General features: G+C 37.0%; 1 protein-coding gene across 5 annotated transcripts in view; it reads right to left on the bottom strand.

Annotated features, from left to right (window-relative positions):
* Positions 1–410: 410 nt before the first annotated feature.
* TPP2 (tripeptidyl peptidase 2) overlaps positions 411–17112 on the bottom strand; it is an 88479-nt gene continuing 71777 nt past the window's right edge. Inside the window, exons 25-29 of one of the 5 annotated variants that reach the window (XR_004957990.1) lie at positions 10913–11009; positions 9516–9657; positions 6873–7080; positions 4460–4579; positions 411–1983 (exon numbers count right to left, since the gene is read on the bottom strand). Coding sequence is in view for 4 of the 5 variants with exons in the window: in XM_036249509.1 (XP_036105402.1) it covers positions 1894–1983; positions 4460–4579; positions 6873–7080; positions 9527–9657; positions 10913–11009 (646 nt within the window). In the remaining variant the exon portion in view is untranslated. Of the gene's footprint in view, positions 1984–4459; positions 4580–6872; positions 7081–9515; positions 9658–10912; positions 11010–17112 lie in introns of those variants that run through there. The other 4 variants (XM_036249509.1, XM_036249512.1, XM_036249510.1 and 1 more) reach the window with 4 other exon arrangements.

Below are 17112 nucleotides of genomic sequence, written 5' to 3'. Positions count from 1 at the left end.
TGTCACTGGAGGGAGCCAAATAGGGTTGGGAGTTCCACCAAACCTGTATTCCCAGAGAACTGCCATTATTTGACATCTGGTTTTTTCCTAGAAGACCCTCAAGTGCAAGGCCATCTTTATTAGACTGTATTCAGATCTCTCTCAGGCCCAGAAGCCTTTTTCCTAGTGGTGGTTGTACAGATAATTATAGGCAGTTGTGTAATTTTGTGGCTGCCTGGGATGTTGAATAACAGCTGGGGCTAATCAAAGCTTAAAAGGAAATGCTGGGAAATTGTATTCACAGGGGCTTTGAAAGCTCTTGACATATTCCTGAGCATCCAGAAGGGCATGCACATGGTAGAGCTGTACAAATCCTCAGGAAAGACCCGAGAAGACGGCTCACCTCTTACTGACCCAGACTCTGTGCAAGCAGGTAGGACTTACTAGATATGGCAAAGCCTGGATTGTAAAACAGGTTCTGTAATTAATAATCAGTCAATCAACAGCGTGACCTTGGGAAGTCACCTATCTTTTCTGAGCTTCTCAATTTTCTTGTTGGACGGGGACCTTTAGGTGTGTAGGTGAAAGTACCTGTGTTTGTAAGGGAATGGGCATGTAGCTATTTGTATTTTTTCACACAGGTTCTACATGTTTTAATCAAATAAAGGAATCAATTACCAAAAACCAGTTATGAACAACTAGACAAGATTACTGGTAGATCTTCTATGGTAGTAAACTCTAAGGGAATAATATTTTAAAATCATACACATACACACACACACACTTGCTATAAGTCAGTAGAGGCTTTTAATATTGTCTACGTGTGTCTGTTTATTTTATGGAGAAAGGATGAGAGAAGCAAGTATAATACCCAGAAAGATAAAAATAATAAGTTAAACATACATAAAAGTTAATCACAATAAGGTAGGAAACATTCAAATAATTGCAAGCCTATAAGAAACATTATAAAATAAATTACCTCACATTGAATTTTTTGCCTATGGATTTAACATTACTTTTGTTCTAATCTCAAATTTATGAAAAATTAAGACCAACTTTAAGAAGCTTCAATATTCACTTTTATTATTTATAAAAAATTAAGGTATCAGAGTGTATATGGTGTACTGTGTGATTTCGGTTTTGCACATTTATTCAAGTGTTTACATTATTTCAACTTTAATAAACATACCATAATGTGTGTCTTTATAATACCTGATTTAGCTGTCTGGCACTTATACATGTATTATTAATTCATTCTGATGCTCTGCAAGTCAAGAGGATGTTAAAAGTGATTGGCCTGAAATCACTCCAAGATGATGATTTATAGAAGCAGTTCTGCTGCAGCAATTGCCACGTATTTATGTGTGCCCCTTTAATTTTTCTCCCTTAATTGATTGTAAACGCCCCCCCCCCCCCCCCCCCCCCGCCACACACACACAGAAAACATCTGGAAGTTCTGTTACTTTTTAGTCCAATAAATAATTTTAGCTACGTTTAGTGTAGCTTTTTAAGGCCTTCAACAATTGAAAAAAATTAAAGTCAAGCATGTTAAAACCCTGTTCATTTATAAAATAAAAATAGAATTATACAGGTTTGCAGTTAGAAGCTACTGTTCAAAACCTATCATGCATGTAGTAGCTGCAACCCAACTGAAAGTCCTTGGTGCTGGCAGTAGGGCACACAGCCCATTGCCAGCAATATGAGGCATTAGGAGCACACCATGATGTCAGAGGTCTGGATTTACATGTATTAAGCCACACACCAGCAAAGTCTCTGATAAATACACATCATTTTAATAATCAGTATTTGATAGCAGATGAAAACATGCATTAGACTAAAAATGCCACAAATTTGTTTTTATATCCATTCACTATAAAATTTTCTTTTTTAAAATTTAAAGTCTTGGTTCCCATTTTAGAATACACAATAATCAGGAGGATACATGATAGGGAGCCAGTTTTCAGTAAAAGATGCACAATGGGTCCATCCAAGTAACTTCATCAGCTATAACAAAACACAGTGATATGTTATTAAAGAACAGATTTTCAAGCTCAATGTTTAAAGTAACTTTTGCATTAAATATTTAGTAATAATGTAGTATGTAGAACTCTCCTTCCATCTAACCTACCACCAATCCAACTTCTTTCCCTCTTACCAACTATAAACTTTCCTACCAGCCAACCTATCCTGGTGATTATTATTATTATTATGTTTAAAAATATGTTTTCACTGATTTTTTGACAGAGAGAGGAAGTGAGTGAGAGAAAACATTTATGGAGAGAGAAACATCAACCAGCTGCCTCCTGTATGTCCCTGACTGGGGATCGAGCCCCAACCCGAGCATGTGCCCTGACCGGGAATCGAACCAGGACCTCTCAGTACATGGGATGACACTCAACCACTGAGCCTCACCGGCTGGACTATCCTGGTGATTATTGTCATCCTGCCAATGTCCCTTCTTTCCCTCCTTCCTGCTAACCTTTCTGTTTTCTTTACCAATTAATTTTCTTGCTCCCTTCCTATCAATCTATTTCTCTTTCATTCAGTTTTTCTGAGTGCCCAGTGCATGTCAAACACCAGTCTAGGCATTGGGAAAACAGCACCAAACAAACTCACTTCCCACTTTTAGAAAACATATGTTCTATTCAGGAAAACCAAATAATAAAACAGCAAATTAATATATGATTAAATAAGTTAATAATTAAGATATATACTAAGGATACAGTAAAAATAAAACTATATAATAGTGACTGGGAAGTTAAATGGAATCTCAGGAGGTAACATTTAAGTTGAAACCTGAATAAGAAGAAACATCCTTTGTGTAAATCTGGGGAAGAGCTTTCCCTATAGCTGGAGTAGCCTGGGCCCGGTGGGAAAGGGCGTGGCTGTTTTAGCCAAGCAGAAAGAAGGCTAGTGTGGCAGAAGCAGAGTGAATAGGGGAAGAAGTGTGATCTGAGACATGGTTGGAATGGAAGGCAGGAAACAGATCACATAAGGCCTACGGGCCACAGTGAGGAATTTGGATTATATTCTAAATATGATGGGAGATTCACCAGTTGGTGTCTAAAGCCAGTTTCTGGTTGCTGGTTGGAAAATAGACAGTAGGGAAGCAGAGTGGAGGGGACACAAGTTACAAAATGTCCCTGAAGTGAATGTTTGGGTGGATCACTGGCTTCACAAATATAAGAGTTCGCAGATTACAGCCTACACGATGAGACCGGACTTAATAACAATTAGTTCCAGAAAGAGTTCTCTTAACCTAGTCAAAGATCTAAAGGAACTAATTTAAAATGTCTTACAATTTAAACTGATTGGTGAAGGTACACAAAAAAGGGTCTAAGAGTAAAGTTAACCTATAATTTAATAAAAAATTTCCACAGAAACCTACTGGTCTGTTTTACATCCAAAAGAATACTTTAAATATAAAGAGCAGATCGTTGGTCACATTTGGCATAATCAACATTCCCCAACCTCCCTATATCCTCCTTTAGGCATAAACCAATTATGCATAACAAAGACAAGATGAGACTAAAATAATTTCTGTGGAATTATACTTGACAATTAACTTCTGCAAAATGGACAACCAAAGAATTTCTCGGCATATAATACAATATGTGGTAAAATAACAATGTCCACCCTGGCCAGTGTGGCTCAGTAGGTTGGATCATCATCCCATACATCAAAAGGTCGCAGGTTCAATTCCCGGTCAGGACACATGCCCAGGTCCTGCGTTTGACCCTGGTCAGGTGGCATATAGGAGGAAACCAATTGATGTTTCTCTCTCACATCTATGTTTTTTCTCTCTCTCCTCAATCAATAAAAACATATCCTTGGATGAGGATAAAAACTAATAATAATAATAAAGTAACATTTTTAGAATTAAGCCAATATGTATTTGGAGAAATTACTTGCCCTGGCCGGTTTGGCTCCGCGGTTGGAGCGTCGGCCTGCGGTCCGGAGAGACCCGGGTTCGGTTCCCGCTAAGGGCATGTACTTCAGTTTGCAGTTTGACCCCGGCCCTGGTTGGGTCGTACGGGTGGCAACCACTCGATGTGTCCCTTTCACGTCGATGTTTCTCTCTCTCGCTCCCTCCCACTCTATCTGAACAAAATATCGAAAAATGTCCTCGGGTGAGGATAAAATAAATAAACTCAAAAAAAAGAAATTACTTGTTTCCTTCATAAAGGAAAACTTTATCTTCTACCTATACAAAATTCATAATGCATTATGCCTATGTTGAAAATACCTGAAGCTAAATACAGATTTTCTGGACAGGTGTAAAAAATGTTTTAAAATTTTAAATAGCTTTTTGACTTTCTTTTCATGCACTTCTTTTATAGTTCAAATTACACTGATTAGAATAAATATTAATCTTGATAAAGTTAGCACAGTTATATCACTACCACAAGGCTTTCTAGCTATCTTGTCACTAGGAAGTACTAAAGTGAACTTTAATGATGACAATTTAAATATCACTTACTTGAATACAATTTTTCCAGTTTTCTTTTGTTGGTTTTTCTTCCACAAGTTTAGTTGCAAATTTAAGGCCTCTCCCATACATTTTATTTACTAATGCATGCTTGTATGCAAATGTCAAAACCTATAACGTAAAATAAGATAAAGCTTATCTATGAAATATTTACATTTCAAGGCATACAGCTTCAGTAATGAAACAAATAAGGCTTCTACAGAAGTATCAATTTTTAAATGAACATGTTATAACAAGTAAATTTCAAAAAACTTTTAAAAGAACAGTTAATGTCTTCAAAAGAGGTGGGTATTCCACAGAACAGATCATTTATCTCAGGGAAGAAACTAATGATAAATCACTAGCTGTTGAAATCCATACCAAAATACCTCTTCATGAAAAAAAGAAAGCAGAGCTAATCTAAATGATTGCAAAAATGTAAATTATGATAGAAATACAAAACTATAGTCAATATAAATTACCAAAATTACAAAAGAGGATAAAAGTTTTAAAAAGTGTCAGAATATATAAACTTTCCACTACTTCTGTACCTTTAATTAACATATCTGTCAAATATACTTATAACCATTTATCTGTATTTTTGATCTCCACTTTTGGAATGTGAAAAACATTCTCAAAGAAAGAGATTCTGTGGCACTTATTTGTATTCTAGAGCCAAGTAAAGTTTTCAATTGTTACTCTGAATGCAAACAGACAGGTAACAGTAATGCGTGGCCCCTAATATAGTAGTAGTATGGGAAAAACAGAATTATTTATAACAATTTTATCAAGAGTTGATCAACTTTCTGTTGGACTGGTACCTTAGGCATCTTTCTCCAGCAGTAATCTTTTTTCAGTGTTTGGCATAAAGTAGACATGCGATAATTATTTGTTAGGAAGAACAGCAAACATCGTTGAGGTCCTCCTGTGTACTTAATACTCATTCATAAAAGGCTATGGAAGCCCTGGCTGGTGTGGCTCAGCGGTTAGAGCGTCGGCCTGCGGTCCAGAAAGCCCTGGATTCAGTTCCCGCTAAGGGCATGTACCTCGGTTGCAGTTTGTCCCCGGCCCTGTTTGGGTCGTGCAGGTGGCAACCACTCGATGTGTCCCTTTCATGCCGATGTTTCTCTCTCTCTCTCACCATCCCACTCTATCTGAACAAAATATTCCTCATTAAGGAATTAAATCCTTGTGAAGATTAAAAAAAAAAGGCTATGGTAGGTAGCTTCACTCAACAGATAAGAGAAATTGAGACATCAGAATAATAGAAGTGGTAGAGGCAGGATTCAAACTCCAAGGGTCTGATTTCAGATCCAAATTCTGGTGTAGTTTCCTAAATTCAGCTGAGTTCTTCCTCCATATGTGCTACTGTACTGTGGAGGAAAATCTGAAGCATACAGGGAGAATTTCCCCCTCCTTTCAGAGTTCTTCCATCCTGAAAACAAGCATCTGTCTACTAAAACAAAATAATTGTTTCTGCTGGGTAAGGAGAATTCCATTGATTTCATTTATTATTTTATCTCCAGAGCAAAGAAAGATGAACAAAACTTGTTACATAAGCTCTACTGTAAGAGGCATAGTAGAGAGCTAACAGGATTTAAAAATGTTTTAATAACCAAAATCCAAACATTTATCAATGTTATATTTTCTGAAGTAGGTTTTAAAATAGATCAGCTATACGTTAAGCTGATAATTATTTAGAAGTTAGTCTTGAGAAAAATAATGTCTAAACTAACCAAAATGCCACCTCCTCCCAATCCCTGACAAATTAGCATGTAAATAAATATGGAAAGGCATGAAGACGATTTCTAGAAGATATTCTTTTTCTTTTTTTTTTTTTAATCCTCACCTGAGGACATTTTTCCATTTTTTGTACAGACAGAGTGGGAGGGAGAGAGAGGAAGAGAGAGAGAGGGAAACATCGATGTGAAAGGGACACATCGAGTGGCTGCCACCGCACAACCAACCAGGGCCGGGGACAAACTGCAACCAAGGTACATGCCCTTAGCGGAAACCGAACCCGAGTCTCTCCAGACTGCAGGAGGACGCTCCAACCACTGAGCCAAACCGGCCAGGGCTCTAGAAGGTATTCTTAATTCTAGCTTCATATGTTAACTGGCTGGCTTAACCAAAGGAACACTACATACATTTTCAAACTGCTTTCCAAATTAATATGGCTAAACAGCCACTTTGCTGACAGATAAAATAATGGTAAAAAAAAAAAAAATGGTTATAAAACAGATATGACCAATACAAGGTATTGCTAAACATGTCTGCTTCAGAGCCAAGCTTAGCCTCACTCCACTTATTCTCTTCTTCTTCTGGCCAGTAACTGGGAAACAGGAAACAGTAGGCAATAGGGCACACGAGAAGTTTGTGAAGTAACCACCAAAAACTGCACAAAAACAAGAAGCAGAAAGGTTACCTTGGTGTCAAAAAGATCAGTCCATTTTGTAGTTTCCCAAAAAGTTTCTGTTAGAGAATCCAAAATACTTTCTCCTTCTTCTTCTCTTCCTTCTGCATCACTTGAAATGGCCCCATCTTGATCCTCTGCTTGAAGAAGATGGTCAGCCAGGGCACATCCTTTTCTACAAAGGGCATCTACGAGGGTGGATTTTTGTTTGTCCATGTCACTGCACATCAAATCAAAATATATTTCACAGATCAGTAAAATTTCCTTAAAAGTACAGCATTATTTGAAATTCATGCACTCTTCTTTTTTAAAAATATTTTATTGATTTTTTTAGAGTGAGAGGAAGAGAAAGAGAGATAGAAACATTGATGTGACAGAGAAAGATTGGCTGCCTCCTGCACGCCCCCCACTGGGGATCGAGCCGGTAACCCAGGCATGTGCCCTGACCAGAAATTGAACTGGGACCTCTCAGTCCATGGGATGATGCTCAATCCACTTAGCCACACCAGCCAGGCAAGAAATTAATGCATTCTTTTGCTTAATATTTACATTGCAGAGATCTTACATAGCTATGTGTATACATTGGTATTGTACATCAAGTAAAACTTCTTATTTCTAATAAACATCAAATGAGCCACTATTTTATATGGGTTAAATGAGTTCGGACAGCTGGACTTGGTTGAAACAGAATGCCATAAGCAATAAAGCTGAAAATTATTTGGTTCTAAATTCTGTCAGCTACATAACTCTTAATCAGAATAATATCTTCTAAGTGTTTGGATTTCTTATAAATAGCAATTATTACATATTTTTCTCTGTGTATATATACAGACGTAGAGAGGTTCTTCTAGTCATGGAATTTCATGTATAGAGCAAATAAATAAAATGCTTACTCTGAATGTGCCAGGAACTGTTTTACCGTTTAAAAATATTGACTCATTTATACTCAAAACAATTCTATGAGTAAGATACTATTAATTACCCCCATTTTGCAAAAAAGGAAACTGAGGCACAGAGATTAAGCAATTTGTTCAAGGTCCTACAGTTAGGAAGTGGTAGACCCAGGATTCTAAGACACTTAGTCTGTTACTGGAATCCCTGCTCTTAATCTCTAGGGTAAACTGCCTTGCTCCAGGGCAGGTTCTGTATTTTCTTCTGATGTATTCCAAACACCTGTCACAGATCAGACAAGTCACAGTTGAATGAAATATAACCTGCACTCCAGGGGGCAGTGTTTGTCTCTAAAATGCTTGCTTATTTGAGGCATTTATGCTTGTGAATACAATGAGTCTGTGAGAAAAGAATGAGGCAAGGTAATCTTCTCAAGATTAGGATAGGAATATAAGGAGTTGCTTATGAAGAAATGGAAGGGCACAGGCTTGGAAGAGATCCTGGTTTAAATACTGGCTTTCCCACTACATAGTACTATAACCATAGGCAAAGTCATTTAATCTCTCAGAGTATCAGTTTGCTTTTCTAGAAAAATGGGGTAAAAATGTCCCTATTTTGCATGATGTTTAGAGAATGAAATTTAAATGCCCCAAATAATCCCTTGTACATAACTGGCACTTCATTAATAGTGGCTATACTTTTTCCTATTTTTATTAACAATAACAACAAAATGGCAATGTTTTGAGACTGTTTCTTTGGAAAGTGTGAAAGGACGCCAACAATGGCCAACAACCAATTTCAAACAAATTCTGCTTGAAAACTATAGCTTGTGAGATTCATAAGACCCTATATAATATCAGTATAAACAATGTAATGCCAGGAGTTCTAGCAGTTTAGAATGCCAGTATTCTAAAAAAATATATTCTGATGGAAGCTGATGGAATCTCTAAGTACTATTAAGGAAGCCAGAACAGTTTCAGTTTATTTGTTATAGTAACTATGAGAGAATGATGATATCTACCCTTGTTAAGTCAATAATTTCCTAGGTTGAAAGTAAACCAAAGTGACAGAGAAAAAATGGATATTGGGAGAATCACTATGAGGTGATGGTAAGAGTTCATGGAAGGGTGAAAGTGAAAGAATGTTGGACCATTAGACTGACATGTGGAACCCACTGTTCCATGGAAGGAACCATACCGCTCACTCACACACGCAGCTTAGCCACTCTGTGTTACCTATCACATTAGGGTTTCTAAAAGCAAAACTATATACTCTCCCCTGCCCTTTTCCCCAGGTAATACTGTAAGGCCAGTTTAATAAAAACTGAAGTTGCTAGATAAGAGATTTAACCTAACTTTAATTTTCATCATTTACTTTACTAGGTTTTACAAACTAAATATGGGGCTTTAATGCTATTAGGCAATAAATAGTTTAAGAAATTAATTTTATAGTGTGCTATGCATTCGCCCCCACTACAACCCAATTCATACAAATCCCCAAATGGCTGGACTGCTTGAACACAGCTATCAAATTTCTACCAGGACAGCACATAACGGCAGAGAAACCAAACTACTTTTTTTCTGCTTCACTTAAAACAATTAAAGAAAATTATTACAAAGTATCTAAGGAAGGAGTATCTAAATATTGATAACTCATTAATTATAAGGATGTAAGAAACACCAGGAAAGAAAAATATTCTCAATAATATCAATCCCTACTTTTAAAAAAGTAACTAAGAAATGAGATGCAAGAAAGATTATTTACTGGTTAGGTACTTTTTTATAGTAGCTGCATCAGGCCTGGGGTCAGTCTTCATAGCAATATAAACTGCTAGGGCCGTTTGATCTATATGAGAAATAACAGCATTTGCAGCTTCAACGATTTCATTAAGTCTTTTCATTCGTTCCTGGAGAGGAAAAAAAATAAGAAAACAAACGGATGTATCAATAAGTATACTGAAGCATTTTCATGTCTGTCATCTCAATTCCAGGATGAGGGTGCTATGTAGCCCACCTGCAGCTCAGGGCATCTCCTACTGTGCGTGATCTTTGCAACTGTCAACGTCTCTACAAAAGCTGAACTTAGACGGGAAAATACCTAATTTACATTCCTGTTAGTGTTAAATGGTATGAGTAGCAAAAAATAAAATTCATAAAAATATAAAGTGTTTTCTACAAAGGCAAATCCTTTTCTGGGTATCTTTAGAAAAGATTTTTGCCCAGCCGGTGTAGCTCAGTGACTGAGTGTCGACCCATGTACCAAGAGGTTACCGGTTCAATTCCCAGTCAGGGCACATGCCCAGGCTGTGGGCCAAATCCCCAGTGGGGGGCATGCAGGAGGCGGCCAATCAATGTTCTCCCTCATCAATGTTTCTATCTATCTCTCCCTCTCCCTTCCTCTTTCTCTAAAAACCAATAAAGAAAAAATTTTTTAAAAAAGAAAAGATTTTAATTGGCTATGTTGCTTCAGTCCCATGCCACATGCCATATAAAAACAGAGGTAAAAAAAAAAAGTACTAGCTGACGAAACAAATTCCAATTATTATTAAAAACATGGAGATGACAGTAAACAAGAATATAACAAAGTTTATGATTATCATGGTATTTATTCATGGTGTTCTCAACAATTTGGTTCTCTCTTGTTCATCTGTTAGAGGTCTCCTTTCAACGCTTTCTAGTTCACTCTAAACCCTTGATAATTTTTAATTGATTATGGCTAGCATATTCCTACTACCATGATTATTAATGAGATGGTCCATGTTAACAAAGTCTGGAACTACGGTTAATTGTTAAAAGCAAGAATCGTAAACATGGTGCAAAGCAGGGGTCCTTCTTTTGCTGAAGGTGTTTAGATTTGTAACAGACCAGGACCACTACCTTCTGGTTCTTGCTCTGTAGGTTAAAGCCAGAAAAGCAATCCTTAAGAGTACCTTTACTACTATCAGTGACCAAAGAGTAAGAATCCTAAACATATAGTAATGGCCAGGTTCCTTAATTAGCTTACATGAACATAGCTGAATGGAACAGTCAATTTGAAGAAACACATTTTCGGTCAGCAAGAATAGAAGACAAATATAAATTTGTCTTTTAATTCAAAATACAAACCTTAACTAATATTACAAACAAAATAAGATACTCATATTAAAAATGAAGACGCCCAACCTTTTCAGCATCCAACTGATGAAGTCGTGCAACATACAGAGGAAGATAATTAGGATATGTTTCTTTCAATTCATTATAAATGTCACTAGAATCCAGCCTATGTATATAAGAAAGAAAAAGAAAATTCATTATTTAACTTCTTTTAGAAAGGAAATTTCCATCTTTCCTATTAATTAACATTGTTTTGAAGTCCCAGTCAATAATAAGGCTTCAATTTGAAATATATGTACACCTAATGACAAAGATTATCAATATTTGCATATGATATAAATATGCTTACCTAGAAAACCAGTAAAAATAAAAAGTGAAAATTATTTCAATTAAGAGTTACTAGGATGGAAGATAAAAATGAGCATCAACAGCTTTCCTAAAAGGAAGAAAAAACATTCACAAATAGCAATAAAAAATAAAGATCTAGAAATGTCCAAGATCTAGTAGAAAAATTGAGATTTTTCTGAAAAATCCAGTCTTGAATAGTAGAGAGACATTCCATGTTCCCAGATGGGGAAACTGAATACAACTAGGTCAGTTCTTCCCGACTGCAGGAAGCAGTGGCCGGTGTCTTCTCAGCCTGCCTTGCTGGAAATGGAACCACTGCATCCTGAACTGGAACGGGGTACCGGGGCCTCAGCAATTCCACACCCAAGGCAGACAAGTAGGAGCTGAGCAGAAGAAAAGAACCCCACTTCTTGACCACATTTGCCTGGAAAGTAACCTCAGCAATAGGCAGCTAGGCTGGGTGAGAAATGCTAAAATCCTGCTCCGCCCAGGAAGAAATTCCTCTGACGGAGCGGAGGAGAACCAGCCTGTTGTCAAGTTTCTGCATCACTACCATGCCAGAAGTCAATCTCTGCAGTCTCACTTCTGAACGGTTTACACTGTACTTTCAACTTTTTATAACATCCTACAGTCAGTCAGAGACTGACCTAAAGATTTTGACTTCTGATGGAGATATAACTTAGTGGAAAGATACGTTTGAATATAACTGACATTATATTGAGAATCATTTTCAAAATATGCTGTCTGCTCTCTGTAAGAACTCATTACTGCAGGGAAGCACACACATTCAGCTATGAAGACTCCAAAAGAAAATCAGTGGTAAGTCATGGCTGGTTTGGCTCAGCGGTTAGAGCATCAGCCTGCAGACTGAAGGGTCATGGGTTTGATTCCCAGTCAATGGCATGTACCTGGGTTGCATGAAGGTTTGATTCTTGGCCCTGGTTGGGGTCATGTGGGAGGCAATCAATTGATATGTCTCTCTCACATCAATGTTTCTGTCTCCCTCTCTCCTTCCATCCCTTCCACTCTATCTGAGAAGCAATGGAAAAAATATCCTCAGGTGAGGAAAAATAAAAAATTAGTGGAAAAAGAAATACTGCATAACACAAATGGAAAAAGCAATCAATATGACTATACATTTCTAGCCCTGGCCGGTTTGTCTCAGCAGTTAGAGCATCGGCCTGCGGACTGGAGAGTCCAGGGTTAGGTACCACTTGATGTATCTCTCTCTCTCTCTCTCTTCCTCCCTTTCTCCCTCCCACTCTACCTGAAGATAAATGCAAAAATGTCCTCAGGTGAGGATAAAAAATAAAATAAGAATACATTTCTATGTAAAAAGAAAACAAAGTGAAATGATAAGCTGGGGAAAAATTCTGTCACAAGTACAACAGAGCATTAATATCTTTTATGTTAAAAGAAAAATTTGATGTGCCAGTAGAAAAATAGGCAAAGAACATGGTTCCACTGACAGAACTTATATAAAGAATGAAATAACATTCAAAAAGCTCAAATTTAACAACTAAAAAAAAAGTAATAATAGCCTTTTCTTTTTGCACCCTATTAAGTAGCAAGACTTTATTTTTAATTACATGGCTTGCTACTGGCAAAGGTACAAGGAGCAACACAGACCATCACATATTACTGGGTGGAGTATATATTGTTATATTCACTCTAGAAAGCAATTTGGCAAAATGTAAGATGATTTTTAAAAATTAATTTCTGATTCAATAATTATACATTAAAGATGCTATCTGATGGAAATTTAAAAATAAATCTATTATGTACAAAATTACCTAGCACAGTATTACAAAGAATAACAATAAATGTATGTATCATGTAGAGTATTTAAATAGGTTATATTTAATCAATAGGACTATATACCATATAGTTATTAAAAATGGTAATTTAGAGTGATATCAGAGGAATGTTGGCATGAGAGATCCCCTTGGTCTTTCCCCTTCAAATTTCAATAATTTGAACAGCTATAACTCAACAAAGAATTCCTTGTTCAACACAAAAGCACACCTGAGAGAACCACACACTGAAACATCTAAAAGTGAGCAAGTGGGAGTGAATGGGAGAGGCGCAAAGGGAAAAAATCTGAGAGGACCCAGGACACAGCCCTGCAGCGGGGAGCTCATGGCGGGCTCAGCACAAAGAGGAGGAAGCAGGTAGTGGCTGGCGCTCCCTTCAGTCAGTAGGAGCAAAGAGAATCAGTGGGCATTCCTGCAGAACTGAGCAGTTTGAGCTTTGGCTGAGCCCAGAGACCTAGAAAAGGACACAGCACATTAGTGAGGCTGCAATTGTCAGAAAGTTGGCATTCGGGACAGAGAAACAAAGCCTCAGAGTCCTGCTGCCATGTAGCATTTAGCCTCCCAGAATTCACCTCTCTCTGCCCTGTTGTTGGGTTGTGGAGCACATTATCTGTGAACCTGAGAACTGGTACTACAAAATAACTTTTATCCCTGAGCAAAGGGTGTACCCTGTGATTGATCCCTTGGCCAGTGCATAGGTACAAACCTGTGGAGGTCCAAGGTTACCTTTACTGGGAGGACAAAACAAAACAGGCTGCCAGGTTCCCCCAGCCCACCACAGCCCCATGCATTACGGCTACACTGATGGCAGTGTCTGGTTGTGGAAACAGCACTGGATTTTCAGAGAGCTAAAAAACTTGTAATTCAGCCTGACCTACTGGAAAACAGTAGAAAGACCTCTTCATATTAGTCTGCTAGAGGAGTGCCACTCATACATAGATGGTTGTACAGAGAAGGAATCCATCAAATACCATGAATAACCAAGGTAGGAAGGCAACTTAGAAAGAAAATGAAAAGCTCCAGAAATCAAACTTAGAGACATGGAAATATGTGATATAAATGACATAAAATTCAAGACTGCAGTTCTGAAAAAACTCAACAAGATGCAAGAATATAGAGTCAGCTAGTTAAATGAGCTCAGAAAACAAATCAACAAACAAAACAAGTACTTTATCCAAGACACTGACACTTTATAAAGAACCAAAGAGAAATTCTGGAGATGAATAACTCAATGAAAGAGATCAAGAATTAACTAGAGAGCATAGGAAAACACAGCTGACAACATGAAGAAAGGATTAGTGATATCGAAGTTAGAAAGCTAGAAATGAAGCAGAGGAAAGAAGAGAGAGACTTGAGCATTAAAAATAAATAAATAAAATGAAAGAACTCTATGAGAACTACCTGCTCCATCAGAAAGAGCAATATAAGAATAATAGGCATACCAGAAGAAGAAGAAAGAAAACTTATTCAAATGAATAGTTGATAAGAACTTCCTAAACCTATATAAAGAGCTAGATCCTCGAATCCAAGAAGCAAATAGAACACCTAATTACCTCAATCTAAAAAGGCCTTCTCCAAGGCACACTGTATTAACACTGTCAAAAATTAATGACAAAGAAAAAATTCTTAAGGCAGTCAGGAAAAAGAAGTAATGTATAAAGGAAAGCCCACTAGGTTATCATTGGACTTCTCAGCAGAAACTCTACAAGTTAGAAGAGAGTGGAGCCAAATATTCAAACTACTGAAAAAGAGAAATTATCAGCCAAGAATAATATATCCATCAAAATTATCCTTTATATTAGAAATAAAAATACTTTTCCAGACATAGAGAAGCTGAGGAAATTCATCACCAGAAGACATCCATTGCAGTAAAAACTCAAGGGGTTTTACTACCTGAAACAAAAACCAGAAGGTCACAAAACTATGAGTTAGATCACCTACAAATTTACAGCACAAACAGGAATAATTTGTTTGTTTTTTAATCCTCACCCGAGGATATTTTTTCCATTTATCTTCAGACAGAGTAGAAGGGGGAGCAGGAAAAAGAGAGAGAGAGAGAGAGAGAGAGAGAGAGAGAGAGAGATGGATGTGAGAGAGACACATTGATTGTTTGCCTCCCACATGACCCTGACCAGGGCTGGGACCAAACCGCAACTGAGGTACGTGCCCTTGACCAGAATCGAACCGCAACTGAGGTACGTGCCCTTGACCAGAATCGAACCCATGACTCTCTGATCCACAGGCCAAGCTCTAACTGCTACGCCAAACTGGGCAGGGCAACAGGAATAATTTGTGACAAGAAAAACATTAAAGGGGGGGGGGGGGTAAAGGTCTGAATTTGCAAAGGAGGATGGAGATCAGATGCATTCAAAAGAAAAAGGACTGCTATATGTACATAATTATATAAACCTAATAATAGCCACACATACACACACAAAAAACAAAACTGAGACACATTGCTTAAAAGAAGAGTAAATAAAGGAAAGAAGTATGGAATACCACCAAACAAAAACAAGAGACAGAAACACAAAGGAAAAGAACCAACAGAAGCACGTAGTTACCAGAAAACAAAAGATAAAATAGATGCAGATTATCCTCATACATCAATAATTACACTAAATGTAAATAGACTGAATTCACTAATTAAGAGGCAAAGAGCAGCAAAATGGATCAAAAACAAAACCCAACCATATGCTGCCTTCAGGAGACACATCGAAGCTACAAAAACAAAGTTGGACTCAAAGTGAAAGGGTAGAAAGTAATTCTATAAGCAAATAGCATCCACAGAAAAGCAGGTGTAGCCATATGTATATTTGACAAAATAGATTTTAAGATAACAAAGGTAACAAGAGACAAAGATAGACACTATATAACAATAAAGGAGACACTACATCAAGAAGATGTAACACTTCTTAATATATATGCACCCAATCAGGAAGCACTGAAATATGTAAAGCAACTACTAAGAGGATTAAAAGAGAAATAGACCAAAAGAACTAAGATAATCAAAGGAAGGAATTGACCAAAACACAACTATAGTTGGGGACCTTAATACTCCATTGACAGCTCTAGATAGATCATCCAAATAAAAAATAAAAAAATATTGGCCTTAAATGACACATTAGATCAAATAGACATAATTGACATTTATAGAGCCTTTCATCCCAGGACACTGTATCATACTTTCTTCTTCAGTGCACATGGAATATTCTGAATTATAGACTATACTTTGGGTAACAAAACTAGCCTCAACAAATTCAAGAAAACTGAAATCATACCAAGCATATTCTCTGACCACAATGCTTTGAAATTAGAAATCACCTGCAAAAAAGGAAGTAAAGAAACCCACAAATATGTGGAGATTAAACAAAATAGTATTAAAAAAATATGACTGGGTCAGAGAAGAAATAAAAGGTGAGATCAAAAGATATATAGAGACAAATGAGAATGACAACACAACATATCAAAACCTCTGTGATGCAGTGAAAACAGTAATAAGAGGGAAGGTTGTATCATTACAGGCCCATCTCAAGAAATGAGAAATCCCAAGTAAACAACCTAGTATCACATCCTAAAGAACTAGGGGGGGGGGGGAGCAACCTAAAATCCACAAAAGAAAGAAAATAATAAAAATTATTGCAGAACTGAATGAAATAGAGAACAAAAAGACTATACAAAAAACTAATACAACAAAAAGCTGGTTCTTTGAAAAGATTAATAAAATTGACAAACTCCTGGGTTAGACTCACTAAGGAAAAAGACAAAAGACCCAAATAATACTATTAAAAACCATGCGCTACCAAATTTAGTAATCTATAAGAAATGCAAAAGTTCCTAGAAATATATAATCTTTCAAAACCCTAAATCATGAAGAATTGTAAAAATCTAAACAAACGGTTAGTGAGAAAATTTAAACAACCATCAAAAACCTCCCCAAAAATAAAAGTCCAGGACCAGATGGCTTCACTAGTAAATTCTACCAAATGTTCAAACAAGATCTGATACCATTCCTTCTCAAACTCTTCCAAAAAAGTTGTAGAACAGGCAATGTTTCCTAAAATATTTTATGAGGCCAACATAACCCTGATACCAAAACCTGGTAAGGAT

This window comes from Molossus molossus, unplaced genomic scaffold (genome assembly GCF_014108415.1).
Source record: "Molossus molossus isolate mMolMol1 unplaced genomic scaffold, mMolMol1.p scaffold_m16_p_9, whole genome shotgun sequence".
Taxonomy (NCBI): Eukaryota; Metazoa; Chordata; class Mammalia; order Chiroptera; family Molossidae; genus Molossus; species Molossus molossus.
Note: the sequence above shows the minus strand (reverse complement) of the source record. Positions and strands in the feature narration are given on the sequence as shown.